Genomic DNA, 20,200 nt, shown 5'->3' with positions numbered 1-20,200 from the left:
TCCCATCATGACTCAAATGTCTCGTGTCTTCAGGGAGGTCTTAGTGAGCTCGAGGCAGAAAGGGGGAAGTAGTCAGGATGGGCGTACGTTCCGGTGAGGAAAGAAGGTGTTGAAATTGTTACCTCGCGTCCCCTTGCAATTCGTGATTGCTCAGGAGTAGCCGGGTCTTCTCGGTGAAGGAAGTTACTTGGTAGAGATCAAGTCTAGAAGAAGAAAAACTGATTCACTTGAGTTTGTTAAAGCCACTCTGGCTTGAGATGCGTTAGAAACAGCATTTCTTTGCTATGTTATGAGATGGTGCAATGCAGCCTCTAGAGATTCTTGTGCCTGATTTTTTAAACAACCTTATTATAATCTCTCTTCACGAGTTATACTTCAGATACACTTTTGCTTCCTCTCAGTCCTCTTCTCAAATTCCAAATGGCTGTTGAGGTCATGCGGGGTCACTAGTACCATGACAGGGTTCCCTCTTTGGAATGACAACCTCAGTAGGACCTGAGGGGGCCCAGTGCCGTCTGGGGGGCTACTTGGTCCCGTGGAGGATGGGGTCAGTGGCCTGTTTTCAGTTCAGCTGCTCCTTGATGTCTGCACAGTGGGATTTCTCACCACTGTCTTTGTAGGGAAATTGGGAAGGGAGATGGGTCACATCCTGAACTTTCTGAAGGATCATCCGTACCGGAAGTCTGTGGCGCATGTCACAGATGGCTGTCTCCTGGTTCTCCCCACCCTCCCCAAACAGTTTGCCTGGCATGTAGGGTAGTGAATCATCCTAAAAGGTCCCCCTGAAGGGAGGCTGTGTGGACGGCAGGCTGGGCCCCTTGTGCTTCTTTCCAGGGACAGCTGGCCTGGGCCTGGCCACATCTGCCCTTATTGGTGAGGAGCTTTGCTCTGTCTTTTGCCTTTTCTTGGCCAGTCTTTAACAACATTGAGATGTTCGAGTTACTTTCTCGCTGGGGGGAGGTTCACAGGCTTATAAACACATCTAGTATCTGAGAGTTTTCCTTTTGCAGTTTTTTGTCATGAAAATGAGCCAAAATAATGAAAGCTATGTACTTAATTATAGCCTACTACTAATCTCTTCCCCCATCTGTAACCACACTCTAACTGTAAAATATTAAATATACAAACAGAAATGCACTCTTTTGCAGCGGCACGCTCTTTGGTTTTTCAGTTCAGGCACTTAGAAAAAATCTGTTTCCTGTACCTGTTCTTTCGTTCACCGTGGGAGACAAGGTAAATGGTAATAAAATTACTGGCCCAGAAGCTTATCTTTCCAAACGGGATTGGGAGGGAGGGAGATCAGAGAAGCTTTCCAGGTAGCCCGGAGGTTCTGTAAATAGCACCAAGACTCCTCGGAATTGGTAGAAGTCTCTCACGTGCATTATACTCTTGAAATTAAGAATATGCTCACTAGATTTTTTTTAAAGTAATGTATCAAAATATAAATAAAACGAAGGTATTACAGACTAAAAATACATGAAGGGTATATGATGATTTCCTGCAGATCTGTAAGAGAAAAACTCAGTAGAAAACTAAGCAACACATGAACAGGCAGTTCACAGGAGAGGAAATATGGCCCCAGAATGGTCAGCCTCATTAGCAGTCAAGGAGTTGTAAATCAAGACTACAAAGAAAATACTACTTTACACCCCTGCAAACGGCAAGAAGCCTGACAAACCAGTTGCTGGCAAGTTTGTGGGTCTCTCAACATGTTACAAATGAGACTGTGAGTACAGCCACTGTGGGAATTAATTTGAAATAACCATTAACCTGAAAATTGAATGTTCCCACACTCTAGCCCAGCGGTTCCCCTCCCAGATACGTACCCAAGAGAAATAACAGCCACACTGCATGATAATTTTATACATAAAGGACACTTTAGAAATACACCTAGATGACAAAAAAGTCACGTAGGTGGGGGGAGGCAGAACAATGGGGGGATATTCTAGGTTCCGTTGGGTAGTGAGGTCATGACCAAACATAAATGTCATAAATGGCTGGAGATAAGGGATAGGAATGATGCTTGTCTGTACCTTGAGAGTTGAGGGTGGCAGACAGCTTTATAGACGGGCTCCAGGGGCTTCTAGAATGTTGTGTACGCTTCTCAAGGTGCATTTTTCTGAAGAAAATCCCTCACTTCCCACTAGCCTTTAAGGGATGTATGACCCCAGAAGATTCTCAGCCTTGGCGTTGTTGAGTTCTTAGAACTGCTGCATTACTACCTAGATATCTTGCTTCTGTAACAAATGTGTACACAACTGACACTCAGCTGTGAGCTGAAAAGCCAATTAGGCCTGTTCGGAGTGATGAAAACTTTGAAAATAGACTGGTGATGGTTGTACAACGTGAATAATGAATGCCACTGAATTGCACACAAAAGTGGCTAAAGTGGTAACTTTTGTGTTACATATATTTTGTCACAACTTTTTAAAATGTAATATACCAGCAACCATTGAATTGAAAACAAAAAAACAAACAAACAAAAACCCCGGGACTTCCCTTGTGGTCCAGTGGTTAAGACTCCACCCTTCCAAGGCAGGGGGCGCAGGTTTGATCCCTGGTCAGGGAACTAGGATTCCACATGCCGCGAGCACAAAACAAAACCCAAGTGCACTAGCATTTACACAACCGGACACGAAATATCTAATTTGGGTTTTTGGTTTTGTTTTGTTTTTGAAACAAAACTGGTCTATAAATGAAATAGAACTTGGAGGAATTTGAGAATTGCCTAAAAGGGGACAGGATCCTCCTTCCACTCAAGTCCAAAAAGGGTCTTTAGGTTGACAGACCCCTGTTTTTATAGATGGAAAATGGGCTCAGAGAGGGTGCAAGAGGGCTCCTGGGTGCCACTGTAGCTGGGCCCTGAGACTTTGCCACTGGTTGGCGGTCACTGCTCCAGCATCTGCCATCGCTAAGGCCGCGACAGAAGCCAGCATGTAGAACAGATTTCCATTCCCACTGGACATGTTGGAGCTTCTGTCCGTCTCTGCGGGCAGGAAACCCTGGGCAGGTACGTAGTCCAGGGATGGATGGAAACCAACACAGGCTTGTTTGTCCCAGTGGGTGAGGAGGAGCCAGGCAGGCGCTCAAGGGTGGTGAAAAGACAACAGGCTTTGGAGGCTTTGGAGTCTGGGTTCAAATCCAGCTTAGCCTCTGAGCCTCAGTCAGCTCACCTGTATAGGAAAAGTAAGGTCTCCCTCCAAGAGTTGCCGTGGGACTTAAACGTAGCACTGCCCCATGTGGGATGAGGGAGGCAGCAGTGATTCTCAGGTTTGGGAGTCAGGTGGCTTTAGTCCTGGTGCCACAACCTGCGGGGGTGAGGATTACTCCTGATGCTCAGGGCCCACGGGATCTCCCATAAGCTCCAGTCCCTGCGCCACCCTTCCCCACAGGGTGGCAGCAGCGGGCATCCAGCCCTTGCATTTCTCTTTTGGTTCCATCTGGGCCTCCTGGCGGCACTTCCACTGTCGCCTGGCCGGGTCTGGGAAGCCTGTGGGCCCTGGACTGGGGCTGAAAGAAAAACCTTGTCCCAGCAGAGAGGGGCCCAGAGCTGGGGAGCCCAGGCTCTGAGATGCCAGACAGATGGGGGTTGGGGTGACCCCTGTGGGCTTCCTGGTCTCTAGCGGGTGGGGCGCCACTGAGAGTTCAGCAGCCTTGGGCAAGTTACTTAATGACCAGTAACGGGAGGCACTGGGGAACACTTGCTGCGTGCGTACGGGGCACCCGTCTCTCTAGCGCCATCCTCACCTCTGAGGGAAGGGCCCAGGCACCAGGGCAGCAGGTGGAGGGAGAGGGGGCTGAGCTCTAACCAGCCTGCCCAAGGCTGGCTCCACACCTCTGTGAGCCTCATCTGGAAAATGGGTGTGAGGAGGCTCCAAGGCCTGGCAGAGGAGTCATGATTGTCCTTCCTTCTGTCCTTCAGCTTGGTCCCTTCCTCTGATGCCAGGGACTGTCCACTCCTCTGTCCATCTGTCTTTGTCTCTGCCTGTTCGTTTGTGATGTCTGCCCTGGCGCATGTCTCTCTGTGCCCATCCACCCACGTCCCATGTTGTGTGTGTGTGTGTGTGTGTGTGTATCTGTGTTTCTCATTCTCTCATTCACATATATCTGTGTGTGTGTGTGTTTTCAGTGTGGACGTGTATTTCTATGTGCGTGTGTGTGTGTGTTTTCAGTGTGTCTCTCCGTGTCTTCCTACTCTCTCGCTGCCCGTGCGTGTCTATGCGAGCTCCCCCATTTCGTTCCCTTTGTCCCTGTCCCGCGGTGTGTGTCTCTTCCTCTTTGTGAGACATGTGTTTGTGTGTGTGTATTTAGTGTGAATTTTGTGTGTGTTTGTGTGTCCATGTCTTTCTGTTCTCTCTGTGCCTGTTTGTGTGTCTCTCTCTGTCTCTGTCTCTGTTTGTCTCTCTCTCTGCCTCTGTCTGTTAAGAGCAGAGCCTGTCCGGCAGAGCAGCGGATGTATGAGGGATGATTCAGTGGCTGACAGGAAGCCCGCCGCCTTGCATCCTGCCTGCCAGTGTCTGTGGCATTGGCATCGGATCAGGCAGGTGTGTGGGCTCAGGATGAGGTGGCCGCAGTGAGGAGCCCCCCGCTCTCAGGTAAGTCTTTTCCAGGGGTGCCTGGAGCCTGGCCCCCAAGGCAGGGGTCCTGAGGCTGTCCCCCCCGACACCCCACGGGGTTGGGAGTGGCCCTGCTGGCCCAGCAGGAGCGCTTGGCTGCCCGCCGGGTGGGCTGGGAAGAAGCCGGGATGCCCGGCACCCCCTCCCTTGGCCCCAGCCCTGTCCTAGCGCCCCCAGCTAGGAAGCCCTCACCCCAGACCCTGTGGCACTAGAGGGGCAGCTGTTTCTGGGGCTCTGGCCCCTCTCCCACCCCGCCTTCCCCGGCCCAGCCTGCACAGCCCTGGGAAGCCCCCCAGGGCGGGTCCCATCACTTCCAGAGTCCAGTGAGGGTCGAGGACAGCATCTCCCCAGGCCCAGGCCCGTGAGCCTTGGTTTCTTCATCTGTAGAATGGGGCTGTAACAACCCTGCCCCAGGGCTGTGGGAGGGTGGGAGAGATGCTACAGACAAGCAGACCCAGGTCCTGCCCCTGGCCTGGAGGAAGAAGCTGTCCCGGCCACCCCACCCAGCCCCCAGGCTGGCCACCAGCTCTCTGCTGGGGGGTCTGAGAAACTGTAGGCCCTGGGGTGCTCTTTTTTTTTTTTTGAATTTTATTTTATTTATTTTTTACACAGCAGGTTCTTATTATTTATCCATTTTATACATATCAGTGTATATATGTCAATCCCAATCTCCCAATTCATCCCACCACCACCACCACCCCCCACTGTCCCCCCTTGGTGTCCATACGTTTGTTCTCTACGTCTGTGTCTCTATTTCTGCCCTGCAAACCAGTTCATCTGTACCATTTTTCTAGGTTCCGCATGTATGCGTTAATATACGATATTTGTTTTTCTCTTTCTGACTTACTTCGCTCTGTATGACAGTCTCTAGATGCATCCACGTCTCTACAAATGACCTGGGGTGCTCTTGGTGCCCTGCTCTGCCTACGGGTGGCCCTGACCTTCACCATCCCCCACCCGTGCCCGGAACAAGGGCTGCCCGGGTCCCTACCCCAGCCGCCTGAGCTTTAAGAGCCTCCATTAGAGACCTCTTGGTCAGCCTCATCTGAAGGCCAAGGTTATTTGGGAAAACGGAGCAGAGCCCAGCGGATAAGCCTTCCCAGGAGTCGGACGGGGACCTCTGGGTCCACCCCTACCCCCGCAGCCTGACCTTCGGCCCTGGTGGGCCTCAGTTTCCCCATGTACAACATGAGGAGGGCTGGGAGGCTGGGCAGGAGGGTTGCCAAGGGCCTTTCAGGGTGAGAGGCTGGGTGCAGAGGCTTGCTCAGCCCAGCCCTGAGAGCTTTTCCGCCATCGGCTTGTTGCAAAACTTGTTCATATGAAAACTGCCCACTTCCCTTTCTGCTATTTTGGCCTGCAGGCCACGGGCTGTGGCGGCCTCCCCTCCCCTCCCCACCCGACTCAGCCCTGCCTGGCCCCTTGGGGCCCTCCTGGGGCTGCCGGGCCTGCCTCTGCCAGGGGCCCAGCTCCTCTCCCTCCCCACTCCCCTGCCCCGCTTGTTCTCAGGCCTGGTTGGGAAAGCAAGGAGAGAGGACAGATTGATTCAGTCTGGGGGGCAGCCACAGAGTTTTCCTCAAATGAGCCTCTCTTTTAAAAAATATTGCGTGATTCTTAAAAATGTAATATAAGAAAGGATTTACGTAAAGGAGTGTAGGCCTTGGAGTCAGCCTGCCCTGGGTGTAGATCTTGGTTCTGTGACTGGTCAACTGTGTGACCTTGGGCAGAATACTCACCTCTCTGGGCCTCCCTCTCCTCCCTTGGAAGAAAGGAGCTGGCATCTCCAAGGTGATGCTACCCGCGTCCGTGACAACCAAAGGGCTGGGGCAACAGCGCTGCTCTCCTTCAGATCCCAGCCCTTCCCAGGGTCCCACCACGACGCCCTGCATGGTGCAGTAGAGGGGGGTGCTCAGGCCTGCATGTCTGGGGGACCCGGCAGGGAGGGCTTCAGGTAGGGTTGACCCACACTGCTCAGTGCAGGCCGTCCAGCCAGCTCTGGCCCCGACAGGATGCGGCTGTCTCTTCCCATCCCACAGGGACCGTGATGATGGCAAGTCACAGTGGTCACAGCCAACCGTGCCCCACCAGCCGGCACTAGCACCTTACAGGCGTCCTCTCAATGCTGGGCCTCGGATGACAAACCTGAGTGTTGAGTGTCATTCTTTCCCTCATTTAACAGAGGGGTGACCAAAGGCCGGTGACACTGGGATTCAACAGCTGGGGCGGAATTTGTGTTCTCCTGCTCCCCGCCCTTCCCTCGCCCAGTGCCAGGTGGGTGGAGATGGACCAGGGCTGGGGGCATCCCGAGCGTGCTGTGCTGCTCGTCCCAGAACAGCAGGGCCAGGAAGCAAGAGGGCTTTCTGATGGGTGGGGCCTCTGGGAGGGAGGGCAGCAGAGGTCAGCAGCCCAGGTCCCAGGGCCGTGAATGCCAAGCTGAGAGTGTGGACTTGCTCCTGGGGTCTTTTTTTTTTTTTTTTTTAATTTATTTTATTTATTTATGGCTGTGTTGGGTCTTCGTTTCTGTGCAAGGGCTTTCTCTAGTTGCGGCAAGCGGGGGCCACTCTTCATCGCGGTGCGCGGGCCTCTCACTGTCGCGGCCTCTCTTGTTGCGGAGCGCAGGCTCCAGACGCGCAGGCTCAGTAGTTGTGGCTCACGGGCCCAGTTGCTCCGCGGCATGTGGGATCCTCCCAGACCAGGGCTCAAACCGGTGTCCCCGGCATTGGCAGGCGGATTCTCAACCACTGTGCCACCAGGGAAGCCCTGATCCCAGTCTTACAGGTGAGAAAACTGAGGCCAAGAGACCCTGAGGCACAGGCAGGCTTCCCCCCTTCAAGGGCAGGTGCTCCCAACCTCACCAGCCTGAGACGGACTTGGGCCTTGGCTGGAGGCCCGGGAGGGAGGCAGCCCCGGGGCAGAATGAGGTCGGGGGGAGGGAGGAGGGTATGCGGCCTGGGAGGGCAGTGCCCAGGCTCATAGATCCCCTCGGACAACCTCCTGGGGTGCCCAGGTCATCCTCTCTCCTCGTGTGGAGGCCGCCAGGTCATGAGGTTTGGGAATGGTCATGTTTCCGCTGACTCACTTGGCGTTTAGGGGAAGGAGAGGTGACTTCTTCATGACGGGCCCCTGACCGGGGCTCGGCCCTGCACGGAGATTCCTTGTCATCTTTGCCACAGGGATTCAGGAAGCTCAGAGTGGTGAGGGGGACGGCTGGGTGCAGTGCAGGCCTCTGGGGAGCCCGGAGCAGGAGGCGGGCAGCACAAAGCTCAGGTCTCCCCAAGCCTTGCCTTCCCCAGCTGGGAAGCGGGGAGAAGCCTCCTCCCAGGTGGCCGTGGCAGGAGGAACAGGTGTTCACCAAGGGGACACTCAGTAGCGTGGGCTCCACGTGCCCACCACGGGGCACCGCTTCCTCAGGACCCCCGGCTGCCCTCAGCTCTGTCACTGGCATTTGCAAGGGGGCTGAGTCTCTTTATAGTTGTAACAATTCCCTTTGGAGGGCCTCTCAAGATGGCTGTACTCACCAGGCCCTCCTGTGTGGGTGCCTGTGGCTTTGCTGAGGCCTGGCAGTCACAGCGGGGCCCCGAGGCTGGGACTGACCACTGACCAAGAAGCAGCCTTTTAGCCCCACCTCCCAGCACATCCCACCACCAGCCACCAAGGTCCATCTGCCCAGGCGCCCTTCTTCCCCTCCTGGTCTCAGGCCCACCTCCTCCAAGAAGCCTTCCTGACCTCCCTCCTTCCGGCACCCAGGGCAGGAGGAATCTGGGCAGATGGGTGTTTTAGGAATGGAAATCCCACCCCCAGCTTCCCCGGAGGCCATGGGTGGGAGCGGAGAACCACCCTAGGGTCGATGGGGGCTGCCAGGGGCTCCCGGGCAGAAGGGGCCATGGCCTCTGAGGTTGGGGAATAAAGCTGGGTTGGCAGGAGGCAACAGGATGAAGTGGGCAGAGCCAGCGTTAGCGTCTGGAGGCTAGAGTTCAAATCCTGTTTTTCCCCTTAGCAGCTGTGGGATCTCTGGCTTCCGTTTTTCTGTTTGTGAAATGGCTCGAGCCTCTCCCTCAAAGGGCAGTTGGGGGACTAAGCGAAGACGTGTGTGGGGGTGTGCACATACATGTGGCGCTGTCTGGCGGGTCTCCAGAACCTTCCAGCACTTACCAAGAGTTGATGATGGCCCTGGGAGCCCAGGGTGCGGGTCGGGGGTCAGATGGGGGAACAGGGCTGGTTCTGTCCCCGCCTGGTCCCAGAACAGGGAGGGAAGGTGATGCTGGGCTCAGCTGTGGGGTTGGCTGGGGAGAGTGGGGGTCAGAAACCTGGGGTTCCTGGAGGGGGCGGCCCTGCAGCCTCCACCCCCGGCTCACAGTGCCCCCACGTTGCAGCCCTGCAGGAAGCGTGGCCAGGAGTGGACATGAGCGCGGACATGGAGCTGCTGTGGCCGGGGGCGGCCCTGCTTCTGCTGCTGCTGGGGGCGGCGGCCGGCCTGTGTGTGCGCTGCTCCCGCCCAGGTAAAGGCTGGGGTCGCGGGTGCGAGGGAGACGCGGGCGGTGTACCCAGCGAGCCACTCAGGCCCAGACCTGGCTGCAGTCGGAAGGGGCAGTCAGATAAGCCTCAGGAGGCAGAAGTGAACCCCGGGGGCCTGGGTTTCTCCTCTGAAGACAATGAGTCTGGCTCACTGGGGGCTTCGGTTCTGCTGGGTCAAGGGCATGTGTCTGGGGCCATGCACTGGACAAGCGTGGGGAGGGGGGCTGGGCTGCCTGCGCCCACCTTCTCCACGCTCCGCGTTCCTAAATAAATGGTGAGCAAACCCTGCCGGCGTCAGGTGGCCCCCAGTGATTGGTGGCTTAGCCCGCACGTCCGGTCTGAGGCCTGCACAGGGCACAGGGGAGACAAGATGGTTGGGCCTCGGATCTCAGTTCCCACCTGGCCCCGGGACGCTTGCTAATCTGGTCCTGTTCTTGCAGGTGCAAAGAGGTCCGAGAAAATCTATGAGCAGAGGAGCCGGTGAGTGTCTCGGTGTCCCCAGACCGGCGACGCTGTGTGCCCTGGGCATGGGTGTCCATGTGGGCACCCCCTCGGGCACCGCCACGCCCCACCCCCACCCTTCACTCACACCTCCTCCGTGCCGGGCTCTAGTGGGTTCTAAGCAGTTAGGGGAGGGCGAGGGGGTGCCCAGGGGCTGTCCAGACCCGGCCCCAGCCTGGTCAGGGAGGGCTCTGGGAGGAGGGGATGCCACGCTCCAGCTAGCCCAGGAGCATCTCCAGAAATCCCCGCGGTGACCCCACCCCTGGGGAGGGCACTGTGCCGGTGCTGGAGGTCGACAGAGGAATCCCACCCTCCCGGGGCAGTGGGGGGGACAGAGACCGGGCGCTGTGTCCGAGTCTCCCCTGGAAAACACTAAAGGACCTCAGGGGAGGATATGGGTGTGAAACTTGGGGGACCAGGGAAGGCCTCCTGGAGGAGGCGGGAGGGATTTTAAGAGAAAAAGAAGGTGAAAGGGGACATCCAGAGAGAGAGGGAATGGTGTGGGCATTTGCCGATGTAGGGCCGGGTGGACACTGTCTTGGGGATGAGGTGGTCTCTTGAGCATGTCTTGAGAGAGATCAGCTGAATGCGGAGGAAGAAGAGTCTTGACTGTGGAGAGAGGCCTTGGCCTTTGTCCTAAGGGCCAAAGGGAGCCACGGGAGAGCTGGAAGCAGGGCAGTGGGGGTGAGATGAAACGGGGCCACTGACCCCAGGCAGAGTGGCAGGACCTGGGCAGGAGGGAGTTCCAGGCACCTTGGGGACAGGCTGGCCGTTCTGTGAGCCCTGGGAGGGTCAGCAGTGCTGGGCGCTGCAGATCGGGGGGCGACCCAAGAACAACTCGAGGCAGGAGGGCAGCAGCCCGTGGTGTCCTTACAATGCCTGGTAGAGGGCTCTGAGACCTGCGTGCACACACGTGCACAGGCCTGCACGCCCACTCGCACCCACAGGCTCCCCCAGCACTCGCTCATGCGTGCACTTCTCACACTCACGGCACTTGCTTGCACGCCTGGGCAGGCACTCACATACAAACTCACACACACACCCGCTCTCATTTCCTTTTGCAACTGAAAAACCACAGTGAGATTTGAAAATAGAATTTTCCCATCCATGCCCACTCCTGGGGCCGGGGCTGGACCTTCCCAGGCTTTTGGGGCCTTTTGGTCCTCTGGCTTGCCAGCCCATAACCTCCACCAGGGCTGGGCTGGGCTCCCCTAGTGCCCACCCACACCCCTGCCCCAGGGCAAGTTCCTCAGTATCTTCCCTCTCCCCTCCTCCCTTAGTCCCTGCCCACTCCAGGCCCCTGATTAATCTTAGAACTGAAGATAGTCAGAGGCACAAGTTAAACCTCCTCACGTGGGAGGTGGGAAAACTAGGCCTAAGTGGGAGGAGGTGGGAGGGGAGACTTGGGCTCTCCCCACCTCACTTGGGTTCAGTCCTATCAGCCTGTGTGTGCCAGGCCCGGTTCCTGCATCATTTCCTCTGGGAAGCCATGCCTGACTCTCTTCTGTGGATTTAGGGCATCATTCCTAAATCAGATCACTCTGACCCCCAGCCCCCCAGGCTGGAAGCCTGGGGCAGGTCACCATTCTGGTCCAGGGGAGGAACCCCAAATGGTTTAATGATTAGCTAATCTGATCCACTATCTTTAGCAGTGGCTTTCATTCCCAAGGGCATTTCATAGTCCAAAATGGCAGCTAGACCTCCAGCCCTCATCTCTGCCTTCCAGGCAGTAGTAAGAATGAAGGAGAAGGACAGAAATGGGGCATCCCAGTTAGCAGTGCCTCCTTAAAGGAGTTTTCCTGAAAGCCCAACAACCTTGGCTTTGCATTTCATTAACCAGAATTATATGGTCACACATAAATGCAAGGGAGGCTGGGAAATATAGCCTTTTTTTAAAAATTGAGGTAACACTGGTTTATAACATCATATAAGTTTCCTGTGTATGACATTATATTTCTACTTCTGTATACCCTACATCGAGCTCGCCAACAAAAATTTAGTTTCCATCTATCATCATGCAGTTGATCTCCTTTACCCATTTTGCTCTCCCCCACCCCTGGTAACCACAGGTAACCACTATTCTGTTCTCTGTATCTATGTGTTTGTTTTTGTTTGGTTTGTTCATTTATTTTGGGTTTTTTTGTTTGTTTGTTTTTTATACTCCACATATGAATGAAATCATACAGAATTTTTCTTTCTCTGTTTGACTTATTTTACTTAGCATAATCCCCTCAAGGTCCATCCATGTTGTCACAAATGGCAAGGTTTCATCTTTTTTATGGCTGAATAGTATTCCAGTGTGTATATATACCACATCCTCTTTATCCATTCATCTGTTGATGGGCACTTAGGTTGTTTCCATGTCTTGGCTATTGTAAATAGTGCTGCAATGAACGTACGGGTGCATATATCTTTTCAAATTAGTTATTTTGTATTCTAGTGGGATTGCTGGCTCATATGGTAGCTCTAAGTTTTTTGAGGAATCTCTATACTGTGTTTATAGTGGCTGCACCAATTTACATTCCCCTCAACAGTGCCCAAGGGTTTCCTTTTCTCCACATCCTCGCCAACCCTTGTTATTTCTTGTCTTTTTGATAATAGTCATTCTAACAGGTGTGAGGTGTTACTTCATCATGGTTTTGATTTGCATTTATTTCCCTCATAATTAGCGATGTTGAACAGCTTTTCATGTGTCTGTTGGCCATCTGTATGTCTTCTTTGGAAAAGTGTCTATTCAGTTCCTCTGCCCATTTTTTAATCAGGTTGTTTTTTTGTTGTTGAGTTGAGTTAATTATATATTATATTATAAGGGATATTAACCCCGTATTGGATATATCATTTGCAAATACCTTCTCCCAATCGGTAGGTTGTCTTTTTGTTTTGTCGATGATTTCCTTTGTTGAGCAGAAGGTTTTTAGTTTGATGTAGTCCCATTTATTGGGAAATACAGTCCTTTGGATGGGCATGTGGCTGTCTAAATAAAAATCAGCGTTCTGGGGCTTCCCTGGTGGCGCAGTGGTTGAGAATCTGCCTGCCAATGCAGGGGACACGGGTTCGAGCCCTGGTCTGGGAGGATCCCACATGCCGCGGAGCGACTAGGCCCGTGAGCCACAACTACTGAGCCTGCGCGTCTGGAGCCTGTGCTCCGCAACAAGGGAGGCCGCGATAGTGAGAGGCCCGCGCACCGCGATGAAGAGTGGCCCCCGCTTGCCGCAACTAGAGAAAGCCCTCGCACAGAAACGAAGACCCAACACAGCCAAAAATAAATAAATAAATAAATTTAAAAATGGTCCACATCAAAAAAAATCTTAAAAAAAAAAAAAATCAGTAGTAATTTAAAATCAGGTTTATCTTTTAAAAAAAAAAAAAAAAATCAGCATTCTGTTTCAAAGGAAGAAGGTGATGGTTAGATACCTGGCTGTGTCTGCTAAGCCTTGAAGTTGCCTCATCAGTTACTGGGGAGTAAATGGCATGTGTGAACAACTCAAGAGGACCGTGCTCTCTTAGGAATGTTAAACACTCCTGGGATGGCAGGTGGTGGGAGCAGCCTCTTTGTTGCTCCTGGCTGAAGTCACTGCCAGGTCCCTGAGCAGCTGCCCCAGCCCTGCCCACAGACTCTCCTGGGCATCTCCGGGGGTCCTGGGGAGGCTCTGTGGGGGCATATGTCTGGCTGGCAGCTGGCTCCAGCCCAGGGCCATCTGAGAAGTGTGGGCACGCGGTGGGCAGGCAGGGAAGCACTCTAGAGAAGGGGTGCATCAGGAAGCTCTGGATCAGAGAGTCCTGGGGGGCTGGCAGCCCCTCCTCACTCTCGCCCTGGTCTGTCCCTCCCTGTCCGTCTGTCCTGTCCCTCTGTCCCTGGGGCTGTGGGAGGCCAGGCCCTGGCTCAGCACAGCTCCATGTGTTTCCAGGCAAGAGAATCAGCAGAACTTCGCAGTGGCCCGGACCTACACGTGTGAGTCCCCAGATAGAAGGGTCCAGGGCTGGGCTCGGGACTGGGAGTGTCCACATCAAAGTCCCTTTCGTCCCCATTGTTCTGAGGCTGTGGCCAGGCCTGATCTAGTGGGGTGATGGGGTGAGGGGGCTGTGCTGGGCAGCTGGCCTGGGGGCCCAGCCAACACCCCGTCAACCTTTGCAGTGGTCAGGGAGGCCTGGCCAGGGCCCCTGGTGGACACGGCCTCCAACGCGGCATCAGCAAGGTAGGAAGGAGCCCCTATCCCAGCCCCGCGGGAGGCGACGAGGTGGGCCCCGGGGTCCCCACCTGGCTGAGCCCAGGCCTAGACCTTGCTCCTTCCTCGGACCTCAGAGCCCCAGTTCTGATTCTGAGGGCCCTACCGGGGGGCTGTGGGACTGTGGCCTCCAGACCCCCAGGAACCCCGGGGCCTTCTCCCAGCCCCTCCTCAGCCCCTGCCCCACTCCCGTGCAGGAAGGACAAGCTGCTGCAGTTCTCCCCCAGCCTCGAGGGTGAGTGCCCTGGGACACAGGGTTGGGGGCAGGGGCGAGGTGGGACCGAGACAGGTGAATACCTGATGGGACAGGTACTGAGCAGGAGGCCGTGCCAGAGGAGAGACGCTGTGAGCTGGGCTGGGAGGCCTGACGGGGCCCAGCAGGGGGAGGGGACGGAGAGCAGGTGTGAGGGTGTGAAGATTGGAAACACCTGGGCTTCTTCCGGTGGTCACAGCTGGGAGGGGCCGGGGGCTGGGGAACCAGCATTGAGCCAACGGGCCTGGCCTTTCTTCCAGATTCTTCGTCCTCCAGGTACCAGAACTTCAGCAAAGGTAGGTGGGCTCCGCGGAGGAGGGGGCCGCAGTGGGGCATACAGCCCGCGCTCAGGCCTGATTCTCGCCTCCTCCTGCAGGAAGTAGACGCAGATCAGATGCAGCCTACATGTGAGCGGGCTTCTCCGGGCCCTGGCCGCCCCCTCGCCCCCCTGCCCGCCCTGCCCGCCCTGCCCGCAGCCTCCTTACGTGAGAAAGGCCTCCTGCCCTGGAACCCGCTGGCCCAGGCAGGCTCTCCGTAGCACTGTTTACCTCAGATGACCGTAGCTTTGAGGGGGGGCTGAGGACAGGAGCCCTGCTCTGTTTGGGGGTGGGGGAGGCCGTCAGGGGGGCCTCATCCTGCACCACCCGGTCAGAGACGAGTTCCACCGACCCTCAGAAAGGAAGGGCCCCCAGGACGTCTCCTCGTCTCACAGTTGGGCAAACTGAGGCCCAGGGCAGGAGGTAACTTGCATAAGGCCACACGGTGAGGTGGCTGGCGCCAGGGCGGCTCAGGGGTGCAGGGAAGCAGGGTGGGAGGATCGGGGGAGACCCTGGCAGGGCTCCCGCGGGCTCCAGGGGCAATGATGGCCGGAGCAGCCCTGGCCTCGCTGCCCGCTCACGAAGCTCCCGGCCCGACCATGGGCCTGCCCAGCAGTTGGTGCTGTGTCTATGTTTTCTTGCCAGACACCCCTTCGCCACGGACTATTTCGATTGTGGGCAGTTCCAGAAGCCCCCGGAAGGTGAGGCAAAGGTCAATGAAGGGGAGAGGGAGGAGGTGGCCTGGGAGCGCAGCTTCGGAAGTCACACCCCTGGGGTGGGGCCAGAGGTGGAGGGAGGATGTAACGGAGGAGGCTAGGCCTAGGTTTAGATGGCTGGAGGAGGTTGGGTGGGGAGACCTGGGGGAGGCTGGCACTGTGGGCAGGAGCCAAGGTGCAGAGGAGGGAAGGGATGGGCGGGAAGAAGGGGTAGGGGGGCCAGAAGAGGAGCTGAGGGCAGGGGCAGGGGGCAGGCTGGTCCCCTGGTCATCCAGGCCCCTCTCAAGGCTGGGCACACAGGGGACCTTGAAGGAAGGCCCTGGACCGGTCAGCATTGTTGACAAACGCTGAGCCCTGCAGGCTCCGAGGATGCTGGCACCCTTTGTTAAGAGCAAAGGTGCTCCTAACACCTTTGCTCTACAGACGCTGAGAACCGAGGGTGGGCAGTGCCTGCTGAGAGGTGCACAGGGCTGGGCTCCTGCCTGGGCCAGGCTGGGGTGAGAGGGAGGGTCCTTTTCTCCCCGCTGCGTTTCTAAACTGGGGAGAAGCCCTCACTTCTCAGAGCCTCTTCGACACAGATGGACGCAGGGTGGGCTGGTGTTTAGAGCTCAGCCTCCCCGTTGGGGGGTGGGGGGGAATGCCGGGGTACCAGCCTCTGATATGCCACAACCAGCCTAGGCCCCCGGACAAAGGATCCTCAGCCCACCCCATTGCCTGAAGGGTTAGGCAGGTTTCTGTCTCCTGGGCCCCCAGCGGCTCTCCCTGCCCCTCTTGGCCCCACAGAGATGGGCCTCCCTTCTCCGACTGTCCCTCGTGGGCCTGATTGCAGCCCCACCCCCTAATCTCCCCTCCCCAGGGCATTCAGGGGAAGACAGAGAAGGAGCCCAGGGTGGAGGCTGCTGGAGCCAGGCTAGCGCCCATTCAGAAGCTTGTCCGGGAGAATGTTCGAGGCCCTGGGGGACCCAGAGGGCTGGGGGCTTGATGAGACAGAGGCAGAGAGGAAGGGCTAGGCCTGTCGGGCAGGGCCCAGCAGCATCCTGTGCCCTCTCCTCTCTCCCTGGCAGACGATGACGACACCAATTCCTACGAGAATGTGCTCATCTGTGAGCCAAAGAAAACCGAATCAGGTGAGGCTGCCCTCCCAGGAGCAGGGCAGGGAGGCAGGCCTCCTAGGCCAGGCCCGCCTGCCCCGCTGAGCTCTGAAGTCCCCGCTGCACGGTTCACCAGTATCAGACTCTGTGTCCCGGGAGGAGTCCCCATCAGTCCTGGCTCTCCCTCGCTCCCTCCCTCGAGGGGGCTGCCCAGCACGAGGACGCAGGCGGCCCCTCTGGAGGGGTGGCCGTGGCACCTCTCTGGCCTAAGGACTGGCCGTGGTGGCTGCCCCTCTGCCAGCCCCTCTGCCGGTGTTCTCCCTGCAGGGGACGAGGGGTCTGAGGATTACCAGAACTCGGCATACATCCGGCAGTGGCGGGAGTCCAGGAGAGTCGTGGGTATGTGGCCGGAGCCCCGATGCTCCCAAATGGTCACCTCCAGCAGGCTCAGAGGGGCCAGGCCTGGGACAGACAGTCGAGGGGAGGGGGAGAGAGGGGAGCTTAGGGGATCTGGCCTGGGAGGGCAAGGCCGGGTGGGCTCCCCTACGGCCAGTCCAGCTGATTCCACAGCGAAGCTTCTGGCACATCAGCGGCTGCAGAGGCTCAAACTGTGCCAGGACCCCCCTCAGCAGCACCATGGCCTCCTGAGGTTGGGTCCTCCTGGCCGGCTGCCCATCCAGCTGCACGACAGCATCGCACTCGCCCTGCTCCCGGGCAGGACACACCTCCGGCAAATCCCAGAGAGGACGGGACAGACACACCATCCAGTGTAGCCTTTCCTGCGGGCTGTGTGGTGGCGGGAACAGGGCTGGGCATGTGCGTGTCAACCCTCTGACCATCTGCCTGTGGTCGCAGAGCCCGTCCGGAGGGAAGCACCTCCCTCTCTGGTAGGAAGCCCAGACGAGGACGGCGGGGAGCCTGATTATGTGAACGGGGACGTGGCAGCCACCAAAGCCTAGAGAAGCCCTGAAGGAAGGTACGGTCCAGGGTGGGGGGCCGCACAGGCCTAAGGGGCTGCACTGCAAGGGAGAAGCAGAGAGCTGGGGCTGGAGGAGCCACAGCAGGGACCGTGGGGCAGCACCCATGGATGCTGAAACAGGGTGGCTCCTCGGGGCGCTGGGACGCCGCCCTGGGTGCTGGGCCTCCCGAGCAGTCCCTACCCACCCCGCCCCCACTCCTGTGGCTGGTGTGGGACGGTGACAGATCCCCGGCGGACACCAAGTCTCAGGCCCAGGGGGTGTCAGGCAGGGCAGGCTGGTGAGTCATGGGGTGAGAGGGGGGCTCTGGGTGGGCCTCTGCAACCTTGGGCGAGAGACTTAACCTCCCTCGACCCATTTCCTCGCTTGCAACATGGAGCTACTGGGACCTGTGTCTTAGACAACACACACAAGGCACCGCACGGAAAGCAGGACCAGCTGGGCTCAGGGACGGGGCGGGATCGGGAGGAGATGGTGCCAAGCGCTCACACACACCATTTCTTGGCGCCCCCAAGGCTCAGAACGGGCAAGCCACCTGCCCGAGGTCCCACTTAGAGTGAGTGGAGGAGGGAACAGTCCCCCAAGTGCTCAGATGTCGGAGCCCAGGCCCTGCCTCACGGGGAGCAGGTCGACCCGAGGGCCCCAGAAGGCTGCCCAAAGTCCCGATCTGGGGGACACGGGCAGCCCTCTCAGTGGGCGGCCGCTCTGGGCGTTTGAGAACCAGCAGCAGGGTCAGCGGCAGCAGTTGAAGCCCAACGGGCAGAGCCCGTGGTTCATTCACTCACCCAGTACCCAGAGGGCACCTGCCAGGGGCGAGTCCTGCCCTAGGGGCTGGGGATACAGGGATGAACAGAAGACACACAATCCCTGCCCGCTTAGAACTTCCGTTCTGGTGGGAGACAGAAAACAGATAACCAGCTGGAAGAGAAGAGGAGAGAAATGCAGCACGTTAGCACGTTAGGGGTGGGAAGGGGCAGGGAGCAACGTGGGGCGGGGAGAGGCGGTGCCATGATTTAAGCCGGGAGGCAGCACAACCTTTCCGGGCTCCCCTCGTCGCCCCTCTGGGGACAGGAAGGACACCCAGGCAGAGGGACTGGCAAAGACCCCCAGCAGGAATCTGCGTCTGATGATGTGTGTGGGCAGACGGAGTGATGGGGGAGCGTCGGCAGAGGTGGAGGGCGGTGGCGGGAGGCGTGCAGGGCCAGCACCTGGGTTCTTCTGAGATGGGGCAGGGGAAGGTCTGGAACAGAAGCGTGACTTGTTTCTAAAGGATCGCTGGCCGTAGAGACATGAATACAGGGGACGCGGTGGAGGAGGGGAGACCAGCGCGCTCAGGCAGGAATCCAGCGAGTGTTTGCGGAGCGATGGGGCTCACTGATGCGCGGCGTGTCGGCTGCCCGGTACAGCGAGGACTTGACGAGGCCTGCAGGGTTTTGCCTGAGTAATGAGAGGGCATCGCTGCCAGCAACTGAGATCAGGGAGGCTACAGGCGGAGCAGGTTTTGTGGGCAAGGCCGGTTTATTTCTGGGCCTGTTAAGTTGGGGATGCCGTGCAGGAGGATGTATGAAATGGGCAGTTAGAGATCTGCGCCTGGGTTCAGGGAGAGGCAGGAGTGGAGAGGTTGTGCAGGTTCTTCAGATGAAAGAAAATAAGGGTATGTTGTACGCTGACAAACGATACAGGAGGTTCGAGTCTGGGTTGGCTACGGCTGGCTGGAATTTACACCCGGGACCCCGCACACAGGACGGACTGAACTGCACAGGCTGGGGCCCACAGCAGCCCGACAAGACTGCAGAGGCCCAATCCCTATATTCTAGCAGGCGGAAGGGCCGCCAGGCAAGGGGGAAGGCGGAGTGGCATTAGGGCCCGGTATCCCTGTCAGGTCCCTTCTGGGTTCGAGGGGAGAGGACGCAGCTTAATGGTACTGGTCCCAGGACACGTGCGGGGGAAGGCCGCCAGCTGCTGTGCGGAGGGTGTTCCTGCACCCAAGGCACGTCAGAATAACTCGGGCCTCGGCCAGAACCGAGCAGTCAGGATTTCAAACAAAACGCAGACGCTCCTGGAATAAGAAACATGCTTAAGGCTGCTTGACGGCGGGTTCTGTGCTCACTGGACACTGACCATCCTCCCCGACCCGTGCCGGCTGCTCCGGGGCTGAGGGGACAAAGCGTCAGGCCAGGCAAACCTTTTCCTCTTTAACAAATACTTTCCCTTTTCATTGAAGGAGCCAGGGAACCATATACTGCCTCCCCAGGGTCCCTTCTCCAGAGCTGCTCAACTTCTAGACCCCCTACGGCTACTCCTGGGAGGGGCACCAATGCATCCTGAGGACCAGCCAGCCGGCCACGGGGTACCCAGCCCGGGAAAGGACAGCTACGCATGGAGCCGCCGTCTGACTGGCTCCCACGGGCAAGGCAGGAGCCTGGGGCCGAGGGCAGCTCCCGCTGTGGTCAGATGCCCAGGACTCAGGGCAGTCGCATCCCCTTAACCACATTTAAAACATCATACTACATGGGTGTTCGTGTCCTTTTTTGCTTTGGATTTTGATCCCAAATTGCTTACTAATGTTGGTTGCTGGGATTTTTGTGCGTGGATAAGCTTGTACAGTTAATTTATATAGGTGGAGTCGTATTTAATATTCTGCGTTTCAGAGTAGAGGTTGTGTCTATCTTGTCTCCTGTAAACATTACATGTACTTAACTTCAGCAGAGTTACGGGGAGCCCTGGCGCTCCTTTCTTTGGGCCTCCGTTGACTAAATCAGAGACGAGGCCACGGCCACCTTCGTGACCCTTCAGCAGGAGTGTCTGCTGTGGACAGAGCTCTGGGGAAGGGGTAGGCGGAGTGGGAGTGGCCTGGAGCCTCAGCTGATTGGGCAGAAACAGGACCATCTCATGGGAAGGACGGGGTCCAAGGGACCTTCTGAGTCAGAGAAGCCAGAGTCAGGGAAACAAAATGCCTCCTCCAACCGAAACATCTCAATAAACCGTTCC

At 57.1% G+C, this 20,200-nt stretch overlaps 1 protein-coding gene across 1 annotated transcript; it reads left to right on the top strand.

Moving 5' to 3' along the window:
* The first annotated feature begins 4,490 nt into the window (after positions 1–4,490).
* LAT2 (linker for activation of T cells family member 2) lies at positions 4,491–19,837 on the top strand. The gene is made up of 13 exons (XM_061208833.1): positions 4,491–4,595; positions 8,987–9,112; positions 9,569–9,608; positions 13,538–13,581; positions 13,765–13,825; positions 14,053–14,090; positions 14,369–14,404; positions 14,485–14,515; positions 15,071–15,126; positions 16,206–16,268; positions 16,560–16,631; positions 17,088–17,208; positions 19,434–19,837. Exons 2-12 carry the CDS (start codon positions 9,016–9,018, stop codon positions 17,189–17,191), a joined length of 642 nt encoding a protein of 213 aa, XP_061064816.1. The 5' UTR covers positions 4,491–4,595; positions 8,987–9,015; the 3' UTR covers positions 17,192–17,208; positions 19,434–19,837.
* The last annotated feature ends 363 nt before the right edge of the window (positions 19,838–20,200 follow it).

Source organism: Eubalaena glacialis, chromosome 13, assembly GCF_028564815.1.
Source record: "Eubalaena glacialis isolate mEubGla1 chromosome 13, mEubGla1.1.hap2.+ XY, whole genome shotgun sequence".
Lineage (NCBI taxonomy): Eukaryota > Metazoa > Chordata > Mammalia > Artiodactyla > Balaenidae > Eubalaena > Eubalaena glacialis.
Note: the sequence above shows the minus strand (reverse complement) of the source record. Positions and strands in the feature narration are given on the sequence as shown.